Source organism: Canis aureus, chromosome 1 (genome assembly GCF_053574225.1).
Source record: "Canis aureus isolate CA01 chromosome 1, VMU_Caureus_v.1.0, whole genome shotgun sequence".
Taxonomy (NCBI): domain Eukaryota; kingdom Metazoa; phylum Chordata; class Mammalia; order Carnivora; family Canidae; genus Canis; species Canis aureus.
Window position 1 is genome coordinate 52,339,857 of NC_135611.1, and position 14,637 is coordinate 52,354,493.

Consider the following 14,637-nt stretch of genomic DNA (forward strand, 5'->3'; position numbering starts at 1 on the left):
TCTTTACTATTTTACAAAAGTAAAAAAAAAATTCTTAGAATAATGTGAGAGCCAATAGTCCCTGTAAATCCATCTCCCAGAGATGATTACTGTTAATAGTTATATCCTTTTTTTGACTTCTATGTATCTATCAAAAAATACATGTACTTAGTATAATTTGGATCATATAATAGACATTATTTTCTGTAACATTTGAAAGAGCTTTTCCAGGGAGGTGCAGCTCCTGTTAAATGCCTTCCTTGATACAAAACTGCTACTGAGAGCAATTATGGAACCAGGATGGACATTTCTATAAGAACTTTGCTGTTTCATGTTTTTTATGTGAAATTTATCCACAGTTTTGTACAATTGTTAATTAAATTAAATTGCCAAAGCAAATTCGAAGGAGAGCCATGATGTGAAATCTAATTTTGTAGTTTTTCTCTTTTTGCATGTAGTTGTGTTTATCACCCTACCCCCAAAATCAGGTCCCATTAGAGAATTGATAGCTTGATTTATTTTATTTTATTTTATTTTATTTTATTTTATTTTATTTTATTATTTTATTTTATTTTATTTTATTTTATTTTATTTTATTTTATTTTATTTTATTATTATTTTTTGCCAGTTTTCAAGCAGTTGCCTCAAAATTAAATCTGATTTATTTGGTTATTCAAGTAAGCAAAACACATTTTACTAAGTGTGGCATAGTCTCTATTAACCTGTGTTTTCTATACCTTGTAGGTGTGGCTTTTAAAAATAAGTACAGTACCTTGTAGGTGTGGTTTTTTAAAATAAGTACAGTGAAGTTATATTATTTTTGCTCTTCTCAAAATAGCTTTAAAACTTTCCTGTATTTAGTAAAACCTGAATTAGAGGTTACTTTTTACAGAAGAGATCTTTGTTCCCTCTAAGTACATAACAGCCAACACCTAAAGTGGTGTTTGGTTATAAATAGACTCTTAATACTACTCTTTTAAGATTTGGTATGTTTCATGTAACTGGAGACTGGTAATTTGTTAATTAAGACCTAAAATAAAATCTTCCTTTGCTTTTTATGTTCCTTTGCCAGATTAGTATCCAGCAGATAGTGAGGGAATAATAGAGCCTATTTAAAGTTCAATTGAAGTGATGAAAGTTGTCATTTTAACTTCCAAAATTTTTACTGTGTACATCAACGCATATATTGTTATAAATGGTTTTTATTTAATGATTAAATTAATGGAAAACAATTTTAAGATGCACTAACATTTTCATTTCGTTCTATATTTTAGGTCTAGCTGTATTTTAATGATAATTTTTTGATGGATTTTAAATGTAAGACTCAAAAAGCAAATAGATGTCAAGATAAAATGTATATGTATATGAGTAGTGAGCCAGTTGAACAATTGGAATTAGCTATCACAACACTGGGTATAAGATGAGTTTTGTCTGAAATGTTTTCAGTGTTTTAACAAGTTGTCTTTTAATTTGTACTGTTAAAATCCTGAAAATAAATCTTTCATGCATTTTATTTTTATTATTTGTATATCATTAATAGCTTTTGTGTACTACTGAGCCAGTAAATATTTTTCATATTTCATTGCCTAATTTTTATTTTCTTGGTTTAAGATTGTTGAAAAAATTCTAAACCAGTTAGTAAAATAGGGTTACATTCTAGTTTTTGTCTTCCGACATTGCAGCATTGAATTTATACATAGTTATTATCTATCTGTCTTTCTTGGTAAATAACTGCTTAATTTTATAATTTAGATTTCTCAGCCTTTATTTTTCTATTCTCTAATAGTTCTTCATGTTGTTCTTATTTCTGACATTTTACTTTCCCACAGAGAGGTTGATATATTAATCTAGTAATTCAGATTTTTTTAAGAATGTGCAAATTTTAAAGTACTAGAGGGTGGGATGCACATACAGTAATTCAGGTATTCTAAATGAGTAGTGGTGATAAAGAAGCCAGAGGCAAAAGTAAGCTGAACCTTATAAAATGTTAAGAAGGATATTAAAGCAAAGCTTTTTGTTTTTGGTGAGTTAGGTGAATTAGGGAAAGGAAAAAGGTGATGTAACATTAACAGATCATATAGAACAGTGACCATTTTCCCTCTGAGGAGGAGAATTCATTGATAATTGACTTTTAGTTTGGAAACGGGAAGAATCAAGATCTTTAAAGCAGAGAAATGTAAGGAGACAGTAGTATGACTAAAACAATTTTCATGCTTAAATAAAAGTAGTTTTCAGGATATTGAAATTTGAAAAACTGTCATTATCAAATATCAGTTCTAGAAAATACGGAAAATGAGAGTACCCCGAATGCTGGAAGGTGAATACTCCCAAAAGCTGGAAGCTTTTTATTCTAAACTTGAAGGTGCAACCTTTAGAATCCCAAACACATTATTTCCTGATGAAACTATGGATCCCAAGGGAGATTCAGGTCCTACTGTGGCTTGAGATGTCAGGTCATTGATCAAGTATGCAAGCTGCAGAAATGTGTGTGCTATGAAATTTTAGTTAGTTAGATCCTTGACTCAGAATAGTCATCCCTAAAGGATGTCAACTAATAGATTAACAGTCTGAAGGGATTTGTCTAGTAGAAAACAACCAGGGAAAACTTGAAATCGCCTACTGTATTGGTGTCTAAACAAATAGTTGTGGAAGTATGAAATGGTGGAAGCTTGGTTTAGCACCACCAACATTTGAGCCTGATCTGGGTGATGTGCTTGTTGAAGAAGAAAAGGTGTTCTCAGACACACTGTGGCCTTGGGGTGTTTGGGACTGGAGGTAAGCAGCCTGTTTACATTCTCATCAGTTGTCAGGGAAGGAAGTGTGTGATACAGGATTTTCCATTTTAAAGGGCATAGATAAATGGAGTGGGTCTAAATGAGTGAGAGGGTATAAAAACCATGTTATTAAATAGCTCAGAGAAGAGGATACTTACGAAATTGTTGTATTTTTAAGGCTGTCTAGGAACAAGGCATTGCATCTATGTTATAAGCTTTGGAATGTTGAGTGGGGGGCAATTGGGAGAAATTTTAGGACTGGTTTTGATTCTTGTAAACTTGAATAGCTTCAGATATGTCTAAAACAAGTTGTTCTGATACTGGGGATTTTTTGTGTTAGTGTAATGGGAGTTTTCATACTAGGTGATTAAAGAAATGGTTCTGAACTTTTAGTCCTGAACCACTGTTGTAGATTAATGAAGGTAGTTTGGAAATGAGATATTTGAGCATTATCATGCAATGTTCAATACAACAAAAGTTTATACAGTTGCCTCTTGAACGTCACAGGAAGTTGGGGCACTGATTCCCATCATGGTTGGAAGTCCATGTATAACTTTTGATTCCCCAAGCCTTACCAATAATAAAAACCAGTCGATTAACACATATTTTGTATGCCATATGTGTTATATTTTGTATTCTTACAATAAAAGTTATCCATAGAAAAAAATGTTAATAAAATTTTAAGGAAGAGAAAAATATTTTGACTGTACTTACTGTGTTTATCGAAAAAACTAGCTGGGTTATTATAAGTGGACCTGTGTAATACCAACTGTGTTGTTTAGGGGTCAGCTGTATAAAATGTATTAATTATGAAGCCCTTCTGTGTTTCATAAACACCTGTAAACCCAGCACTTATAAAGGAATTAGCACTACCCATACACATGACATGTTTCTGTAATATTTTGTCCACGTTTATTAGAACAACTTAATGGATAACATTAACAAAAACCTGATTGCCAGGACAGATGTACTAAAAGCTTTGGCGACAAGACTTTTTAAAATGTGGGGTTAGGGGAGAAAATAATAAATGGGGTCCTTGCTTATTAAGGTTGGAAAACAATGGATTTAGTTAAGTCATTCAATAAGCAACCTCTAATTATGTAAGGTACAGGTGCTGAGAGGTTAAGTAAGAGACTTATCTAAAATCACATAAACAGTTACTGTTAGAACTGGAATCAGAACTTTTTTTTTTTTTTTTTAAGTAATCTGTATACCCAACAAGGGCTTAATTTAAAACCCTGAGATCAAGAGCTGCACGCTCTACCAGCTGATCCAGCCAGGTGCCCCAGAACTTGCTTTAACTTGAGTGTTGTAAATAACATGCCAAGAAATGCTGGTGATTTCCTGGCTTTTAGAAAGGTGCTGTTGATAAAGGTAGTACTCAGCTGCTTAGACTCCCACGGAGGGTAAGATTGTAAGATCCTTGAGAACTGGGACTTAGTCATCTTTTCATTCATATCAATATTGTGTTGCTTAATTTGTGTCCTATTATTACACTGAGTAATACATCTGAAATTGAAAGAAACATGGTAGGAAGACTTTTTATCTTAAGAAAAGTAGAATTTATAATTACATTGTTTATACCTTTGCCTCACATACACTCTGTCATTAGAAAATAAAGGTCAGAGTTTTTTTCCTTTTGACTGGTCTCTTGACCTTAACAACCTTTGGCAGAGTCCTGCTTTGTGCTACTACCATCTCTAAGCCATACCTCTTAGTGTTCTACTTTAGGGTATCTCTTTGTTTATATGCATATATGAAACTAACTTCTTTGAAAGCTTGAAATCATGACTTGTTTAACTTAAATGTGCTCATTGACCACCCACCTGCCCAATCCACTGAGTATTAACAGAGGGCCCACTGTGTTCAAGGCACTGTCCTAGGAGCTGGGGACATAGTGGGTAGCAGAATCTCACAGAACTTCCAGCTATTAATTAGAGAATCACACAAATATTTAGAGAAATGTAGTTTAAATGGTAAATATATCTTCTATTTTATCATTAACCATTTAGATGTGAAGGTCATTTATTGTAATATTTATGTATTTTTTAATTTAGTCATCTAATCTGGATTTCCTTTTACTTGATTCTCTTGGTTTTTCTAAGTTTGATACATTTGTTTACCTGGATACATGTTGTTTTCCTTTTTAGTCTTTTGTATTACTGTGGTTATAGATTTTTAAATATTGGACTCTTCTTGCATTCATGGTATAAATTCCACTGCCTTGGTGCATTATTTGATATGCTGGTGCCTATTTAGGATGTTTGTGTTAACATTTATACGCACATTTTATCTATAGTTTTCCCTTACGTTACTGTTAGGATTTTTATATCAGCGTTCTTAATGCCATAACAAGAATTAGACAGTTTCTGAAGAGGAAATTTAAATGTACTAAATTAATATTGAAAGTCCTTTTATATAGCTACCTGGACTAAAGGATATATGCATGATTTTAATTAAATTTCCCTAATGTCCTTTGATTAATTACTTGCTGTAATTATGTAAACAGTTTTTTATGTTTAGCTTATTACTTAATGGTTGAAAACGTGATTGGAGAATTGCTGTCACATGCTAATTTAAAATAAACACTAGTTTGATACTGGACATTTTTAGGCAAGATTTCATAATGAAACTAGAAGTATTAAAAAGAACTTAAGGAATAAAGTCTTGCCTTTATGATGTAGTTAAATCCAAGGTACCTTCTTTTGATTTCTTAAAAATTGCGCTTGCTATTCAGAGGTGCACGTTTGGTAAGCTTTGACAAGCAAATTGTTATTTAAGAGATAAGATTTGTTGTAAAATGAATATTGCCATCATTGAAGCAGAAAATGTATTGTAATACAGTATTTTCACTGATTTAAGACTATCTGGGTAAGAACACGTTTGATCATGACTTTTTGCTGTGTTGAGTTTTATTTAGTAAAGTGATTATATACATAGTTAAGAAAATTAAAGTGTGCATTCATATTTCATAGTTCCTTAATAGCAGTAGATTGAAATTCCATGTTTGGAAGGCATATAAAACAAATTTTAAAAATAAAAGGCATTTTACTTTTAAATATTAATGGATACAAGCCTCTTCCAAGGAGGATGTAATGTGTAGCATGGAGAGACCGTTGCAGAGACATTCAGCTAATTTAGTTAGTGACAATCCTTATTAGACAGTATAGTATGTTCTAATGGGCAGAGGTCTGTCCCATAACACGTTGTGGAAGCTTAATAAAGATTTCTTGAAAATTAATCAATTTTTTTGTGCAAGTCTTGATTCACCGGATTTCTCTCTTGTATTTTTTCTTAAAAGTATATTTATACCTGGGAACTGTCCTAATAATTTTTTTAAAAGGTCGTTGACTTTAGGTAATTCTGCTTTTCTTATATTTCATTCATTGACCTGATGTAGTTTGGTCTCTGTTAACCATCTTTTCCTTGAAACTTCTCTGATCCCCAGAGGCTTAGGGGTCAACTCCAAGGTACCTCTCTTTTGCTCTTTACTTTACCATACTTCTGTGGTATTTGACATTGTTGATTACCCTGCTCTTGGGTCTGTCATTCTTAAGCTTCTTTGACACCTCTCTCTTCCCTGCTTTTGTTATCCACCTTCATTTCTTCTTGATTTGGATCTTCTTTGCTTTATTCCTTTAATGTTGCTCTTTCTAGGATCCATTCAGTCTTTCCTTCTGTCCTAAGACATCTCTTCTGTTCCTATAGCTTTGACTAACATATTTGTATATCAGACTCAGACTTCTGCTGAACTTAAAAATCCGTGTATCTATTGGACATCTGTTCGGATATTCCAAAGATATCTAAAATAGCCAAGGAAGTAAACCAGCTTAAATCTCATTCAGATTAGTTCTGAAGTTTAGAAGAGCCTTTGTTATTAGTTTTGTCTGATAGGCCTTCTTATTTGACTAAGGCTCTTATTGGAATGACTGGCCTCATTTAAACATGGAGAAATTAGGTGAAATGACAGGTATATATATCATAGAGGGTAAGAGCTTCGGCTCTGCAGTCAACTTAAAATATAGCGGCCCCTGGATGACGCAGTCAGGAAATGTCTGACTTTTGGTCAGCTCAGGTCAATCTCAGGGTTGTGAGATCAGACTCCATTGGGCTCTGTGCTCAGGGCAGAGGCTGTCTGGGACTCTTCTCCCTCTGCCTGCCCCCTTTCCCCCAGTTTACATGTGTTTATTCTCTCAAATAAAAAAAATCTTTTAAAAAATATTATTTGGTTGATGTAAATTTGATTTCTGGTAGAAATTAATTAAGGCTATAGTCCTGTTAAACATAGACTTAATCGAGGGAATAATAGAATAGGTTAACAGTTCTTTACTCTTTGAGTTTTAACACTTTATCAATGAAACCCTCCCCTACCTTCTTTTTATTTTTTTTCCTTGACTAGGCGGAATATTTTTTTGTCTAACACATTTAAAATTTTTACTTTTAACAGAAATTAGCAGAGTACGGAAAGACATGTACAATGACACATTAAATGGCAGTACAGAGAAAAGGAGTGCAGAATTGCCTGATGCTGTGGGACCTATTGTTCAGTTACAAGAGAAACTTTATGTGCCTGTAAAAGAATATCCAGATGTAAGTATATTTTGTTGTTTTATTCAATTTTTTTTTTCTGCTTCACCTACTTTGGGAAGGGATGTATCTGGTGATAAATACTTAAGCATTGTCAGCAGCTTTGAAAAGAATGGCATGTGAGGGACTAAAGGTGTGATTAATTTGGTGTGGACAATTAAAAAAAATTTTTTTTAGTTATGTTTTCATTTAGTTGCTGCGATGTCACTTTTGGAAATGCATATGTTAAAGACTTGGTTTTAGATTTCAAATCAGGCCAGAATTATAGAAAGAGCTTTGGCCTGAATGTTGCAGAGGGCACCAAATACAATTCTCTACACATCTTTAATCTGACCTCAGAAAAGGCACAACCTGGGCCATGTCATCCTTTCAGTAAAAGGAGAAGTTGAACTATGTGACAGCTAAGCTTCCTTTCAGTTCCACAATTTTTATGATAACCACTGTTCATAATTTTTTTATTTTGTCTTTTTCATTCTTGTTTCTTGCCTATTCTTCATAAACATCATGTTTCAAGTAGCCTCCTTGTCCTATACCGCTTAATTTATAATTAGCTCCAAACTCTTTGTGTTTGTTACAAAGCCCTATGTCATATAGTTCTTTCTATCTCTCTGACCTCATCTTAAGTGATTTTCCCTCTTCCTCAATATGCTGTAGCACTGTAGTCACATTGACTATTAGAACAAGTCAGGTCTATTCCCAGCCTAAGTACATTTATGTTAGTTATATACTGGCTGGCTTCTTTTTGTGATTAAGATTTTTTAGCTCAGATGTCACTCAGAAGCCTCCCCTCACTATTTTATCTAAAACCATCTGGTTACTCATTGTTTCACACTAAGTCTCTCTTTTTTTTCTGAGGAGCACTTGCTATTTGGTATTTTTAAAATTATTATTTTTTATTTCTTTGCATCAGAATACAAGGTACTTAAGAACTTTTTGTTATTGTTGTTTACCATGTACTCCCAGTACGCATAATATTTGCACATAATTGGCTCCCTGGAGCCAATAAATATTTATCCTTTTGAATAAATAAAGTCAAACGGGTGGTATTTTGCTAGGTCAGAGAATTATTCTGAAATCAAAACTATTCTGCAAGAAGGAGTTGGTATTGTAAGGTCAAATGTATATTTATATTCTAAGGTTCATTGATTTGGTGGACAGTATACTTATCTAAAGATGGAAAATAAATACCTTAAGTTGGATTAATGGAAAAACACGTTGACATTTCACAAGTTGCATTTCTAATACCATTTTCTTTAAGGCTAGTACATTTACCTTGAAAGTACTTTTGGTTGCACACGTATAAACAATTCTGGGTAATGTAGGCAAAGAGTTTATTGGAAGATAATGTGGTATAAAAGGGTTAAAGAAATGGCTGGAGAACAAAACCTCATGTAAGAGAGGGCCCAGAGCAGCTCTGAGAACCTCAGCACTAGGAATTTGGACTTTGTCTTTGAGACCTTTACTTTTAACATAATTTGGCTTCAGCGCCTCCCAGACTATCTTCAAACTTCAGATTCTTAGGAGAGCACATGTGTTTTGGACCAATCTACCATGACTAAAGATGGGGGGTTAACTAGACGAGATTACTTTGGTAATCTCTAACATAACCTAGACGAGATTACTTTGGTCTCACCCTTGAGGATTGGAATGATTTCCTAGAGATGAGAAATTATGATTTGGGCAGTTGTCCCAGTTGGTGTCTACTGCTGTTTGGTGTTTCATTATCTCCTAAATGATATCAACCTTGTCATCTGCTTCTTTAAAGGATAAAGTTTTAGCACTAGCCATTAACATAGAATTATGTAAGATCATCAGATCTTGTTAGAGGATATAACCTTGATCTGCCTGGACCCCGTTGGAAAAAATCCTGTTCAGGGAAGGTGATATTTGTATTGCATTATTTAAAAGACATGTTTGAGGGGTACCTGGGTGGCTCCGTTGGTTAAGCAGCTGCCTTTGGCTCAGGTTTTGATCCCAGTGTCCTGGAATTGAGCCCCTTGTTGGGTTCCTTGCCCCGTGGAGAGCCTGCTTCTCCCTCTACCCTTCCCCCCCAGTCATGTGTGCTTGCTTTCTCTCTCCCCCTCTCTCAAATAAATAACACTTTTTTTTTTTTTTTTTAAATCAAAGACGTGTTTGATATAATCCTCTAAGTCAGAAGGGATAGATTTTGTAGTGCGGGTCCAGAAGGAGGTAAATTTTCACTGTATTCCTGTCTTTTTCCCACCTGTTGGGCTTCATTACTATGGTCCGCTCCTGTTGCTGACAGGTGTTTGGCGGTGTACCATTGTCTAGGTCACTGGATCTCAAAATGTGGTCTCAGACTGTAGTATCCATGCCCTCTGCGGACTAACTTGTCAGTTAGTTTCAAGCCCTACTCTAGACCAGTTGAATCAGAAGCTCTAGGGGCAAGACCTAGCAATCTGCCTTCCAACCCATTTGCGTGTAGATGATTCTGATGCATGTTAAATTTTGAGGAGCACTGCTCTTACTTATCATCAGAATAAGCAGGGCTAACAGGTGGTTCTTTTGCTAAGCATTGTTCCAGGAGGTAGGTATAGTGTTGGATTAAACAATGCTTCTGCTTTTGGGGAGCAGACATTGTGGTAGCAGAAACTGGCAATAAACAAATGAATATTTATTTTAGGTGCAGTCAGTGCTATGGAAAAAACTAAGGTAGGCTAAGCATGTAAATGATGACTGTGTATTTTTGGTAATAGTAGCTCTTAAGAGAGAAGGAATGCAGAGACATGACTGAAGTGATGAGGAGGAAGACATGAAAATTATGTGAAGGGAGAACATTCCAGGCAGAGTGAACAGCATGTGCGATGACTGAGGCATGAGTATCTTGGGAGGTGTGGGAAGATACAAGATCATGTAGGGGTTGTGGGCCCCAGTAGGGATATCAGATACTGTTCTGAGTGAAATGGGAAGCCATTCAGATATTTTGAGCCAAGGAGTGACATGGGCTCAGTTGTTTTTTAATAGATTCATTCTGGCTGCTGTGAGCAATGGTGACAACAGGGACACCAGCTTAGGGGGCAGAAGAGGAACTTGAACAAGAAGACATAGAAATTCTTGGATCTTGCATAGACTGTCAATTTAGAGCCAGTAGCATTTGCTGATATATTGGTTATGGAGTGTGAGGTAAAGCCAGGAATATCTCAAAGTTTTTAATCCATTGAATAACAGAATCACTAGTTGCTGAGCTAGAAAAGACTAAGGCAGGAGCCCATTGAGAAGGTGGGGATTCCGCAGTTCTGATGTAGAGGTGTTGAGTTTGAAGTCAAATGTCAGTGTGTGGGCATACCAAATAGGCAGGTTGGTGGATGAGTTGCGGGTGACTTTTGGTACCCAACAATATCGATTTTAACAAAGCTTTTTAAATGAGAAATTTAGTTATAATTCATAAGAGGAGTGATAGGGATTTAAAACCATCCTGGTTCTCCAGATAATTTTTTTTAATACCTTAATTTTAACTCTGTTACAGGAATTTAAGTTATATTTTATACAAGAATTCTGTTAGAAGAATTAAGTTAATTAGGGTATCTGGGTGGGTTAGTTGGTTAAATGTCCGACTCTTAATTTTGGCTCAAGTCATGATCTCAGAGTCCTGAGATTGAGCCCTGCCTCTGTCCTTGTCTGCTTAAGATATCTCTCTCTCTGTCTCCCTCTGCCCCTACTCCCCCAGTGTGTGTACATGTGTATGCGTGCGCTCTCTCTCTCAAAAAAGAAAAAGAAAGAAGTTAATAAAGTGTGTTAGAGAATTTAAGATTTTTTCTTTGTGGTTATTAATATATACCAAATGAGTAGTAACTGTTTTGTGGTCTATATTAGGATATTTATGTCATCACCTTTTGAAAAAATGAAATACTATTAAAGTAAAACATAGGGGTCTGTCAGATTTTGGCAGTCTGGGAAAAGATTTATTTCAGAATTATTAATTAGATAATGGGCACAGTGAAACAAAGAGGCATTCTTGCTTTTCTTCACTTACTGAATCTTAGAAATCATTTCATATGCTTCTCTTCCACCTTCCCCATTTGCATGTAGGTTTGATTTTGTGAGTGAATTCATTCTATTTAACTCAAAACTGCTTTTATTATTTAATATTTATTTTAGAGACATATGTGTGCATGCGTGGTGGGGAGAGGGAGAGAAGATCTGAAGCAGCTTGCACTGAGCATGGAGTCTGATGCAGGGCTGGATCTCACAACCCTGAGATTACTACCTTAGCTGAAACCAAGAGCTCAACTGACTGTGGCACCCAGGTGCCCCTGCTTTTATTATTATTAGAGCTTTGAAGGGGCATGTGACATAGTAGTCAAAAGTGTGGACTCAACCCAGACCTCTGCCTGGCTCTACCAACTTATTTTGTGACTTTGGGCAAATTACTGGTCATTTATGGTTCTCCATTTTCTTACATTTCTAAGGAGATAGTCTCTCACAGGTATATGAGGAGTTAAAAGTGAGTTAATACACGTAAAGCACTTGAAAAATGCCATAACACTGTATAAGTGTTAACTAGAATGCAGGGTCCATGAGGATGGGGATTTTATGTCTCTTTGTATTCTCACTGCCTAGAATAGTATGTAGTATTTACCATTACATTTACCATTGTATATGGTATAAATATTTGTTGTACATATCTATGTGAAAGCTTCACTTTTTCAAATACTGCTAAACTTTTAATTTGTCCTTTGCATTTGCACATAACTTATTTTATGGAAGTATTAATTTGGAGATACTGTTTTGGACTTGGTTGTGTATAGCTCTGGGACTTACAAGAGAAGAAAGTTTTAGTATTTGAGAAATGAAGTAGTGTGGTATAATGTCCTTCACAGTATTTTTTTAATCAGTAGCTTAATGATGTTTGAATGGGAAGGGAATTGAAAATGAACTGAAAAATTCTTCAAAATTGATATTTAGCATTTATATTTATTAATAAAGCAGACTTTATTGCATCTCTGCTGTGTCCAAGCACGTCCTAGAGGTTGAGATATTAATTCTGTTGAGAAAACTCTTGGACATACTTGAATAATAGTGGGTTTTTGAGCCAGACAGGCCTTAGTTTTGAATCTTGGCTTTACTCCCATATTGGTGTATTTGTCAACAACTGTCTTAATACTCCATAATAAGTTACTCTAAAACTTACTGGCTTAAAGTAACAAACATTGGTTTTTGTGCTCTTTAGCCTTCACTGTATTGTGGCTGAGATTCTGCTGATGGGGCTTAGCTTCACTTGACCTAGGCCAGCTGCAGGTGGGTTTAGATCTTTGTGTTCTTGCAAGGCTCAGTCCAAAGGGGCAGCAGCAGCAACTAGGAGTATGCTCTTCTCATGGTAGGTCACTGGAATACCAGAGCGAAACCAAATTGCTTAAGCACACGTAAGGCCTCTCTTCTCATCTGCTAACATTCTGTTGGCCCAGTGATTGTCAATTGTGGATGATTTTGCCCCTCTCAGACATTTGGTAGTATCTGGAGAGATACTGGGTTGGCGAAGCTACAAGGGGTAGGGGTACTAGTGGCATCTACTAGGTGAATGCCAGGGATGTTGCTAAACATGTTAAAATGAACAGGGGCAGCCCCTCCACAACAACTGATTGTCCTACACCAAATGTCAGAAGCAGTGAAATTAAGAAAGTGCAATATGTCACTCAGTCCACAGTAAGAAGGAGACTGGAATAATTACTTGCTGAAAAATAATCCAGACTATCACATTGGCTTTAAGCAGATTGTTAAATTCTTAGAGTATGTTTCCTTGCTGGTTAAATTCTAAGACCCACCTCATAAAATTGTTTGGAAGAATAAAGATAACAAACATATGGCATCTGATAGTGCACTCAGTCTGGCTCTTGTGGTCGTGAACATGAAAAAAAATTCCTTTTGAAGGAGTCATAGTCTTTAATGAAAGATAAAGTAGATTACATCAAATCATTTAAGACTATGTAAGTTTATCATACATGCATAAAGTGACAGGCATGAAGAAGATTAAAGTTACACATAGGCCATCAAACTGGTAATTTGGTTGGTTGAGTTAGTAAGGACTTGTTTGAATTCATGGAGATCTTATAAAGCACTATGTGAATAAAGTTAACTCTGATGTAAATAGGAGTTAAGTTTCAATGAGTCAGTAATAATTCTGTCACTAAATATGCCTAGTTATTCAGTTTTGAGTTGTCAGAAATTCTTTTATAGGATCTACCTGAGTGGTAGATAAGTTCCAAATACTGTCAAGGTCTATCTGTTACGGGTATTAGTCGTGTAGTACAAACATGAACAGATTAGATTAGATTGTTTAACTCTTTACTTGGGTTGTGATATAAAATTGTACTGAGACTTTCTCCAGATACTTAATATGAAGATAACTCTGAGTTTTTGATGTTTTTAAAATGAATTTTAATTTTGAATGATTGTAGCCTTGAAAGGTAATGTCTTGGGTGTAAGCTATCATGAAGACAGTTGTCAAAGATTTGTAAGATGGAGAAATGCATTTTCAAATATTTTTGCCAAAAAGGATCCCAGCCTGGCCACCTTAATAAAACAGATTTATAATAATTACTCGTCACTTCCTGCAGTCTCATAATAATAATAATCTATGTTAATGGTAGAGTAAGAGTTTTAAGTTCTCTTTCAATCTATGTTTCCTGAATTTGGCTAGTCATAGCTTCTAGTTGAGTATATAGTATAAAATAGTTGATTTTTTTTTTTTTTTTTTTTTTTTTTTACTTATTTCTCAAGGTTGTCTCCTGCAAATTGGCTGTTGAGCTAGCATTTGTTTGGGATGGGTTATAAGGAAAAAAGGGGTCAGTGCAGTTACTTTTATTAGGCTTTTGCTCCTTTGACTTTTGTGGCTTCCTTATTGTGTTGAAAGAATTAATCAAAAGTCTTCAAGAGTCCTCATATAAACTACTTTTGCCTTTGTTCATAGAAACAAATGGACAGACATGAAATCAGAATTTAATAATCTACAAAATCTCCTTTTCATTATCTAGGTTAAGGCTTAATTTTTGCTTACATATGATCTTAATTATAAGTGAAAATACAATACATTAAAAGTAAGATCTACATATCTAATTGTTTACACATAAAACTATAAAGATAGATTATTGATTTTTTTTTTAAGGACGGTTGGTATATTTTTTGTTAAGTTGAATTGTAGAGTGTTTCAGATTATATGTTAATCTGTTGGGAGTTTTTTAACAGTAGCATTTGATAATATTGAGCGTATCTTGAAGTTTTAGGTAGAGAAACTGTTACGGTTGACTTTGAACTTTATTTTTTACTTAATTTTTTTAAA

At 34.7% G+C, this 14,637-nt stretch overlaps 1 protein-coding gene across 9 annotated transcripts in view; it reads left to right on the forward strand.

Moving 5' to 3' along the window:
- Window positions 1-14,637, forward strand: part of QKI (QKI, KH domain containing RNA binding) — a 160,821-nt gene that overhangs the window by 31,614 nt on the left and 114,570 nt on the right. For all 9 annotated transcript variants that reach the window (XR_013380720.1, XM_077899488.1, XM_077899435.1 and 6 more), the window contains exon 2: window positions 7,201-7,343. Coding sequence is in view for 8 of the 9 variants with exons in the window: in XM_077899488.1 (XP_077755614.1) it covers window positions 7,201-7,343 (143 nt within the window). In the remaining variant the exon portion in view is untranslated. The remainder of the gene's footprint in view (window positions 1-7,200; window positions 7,344-14,637) is intronic.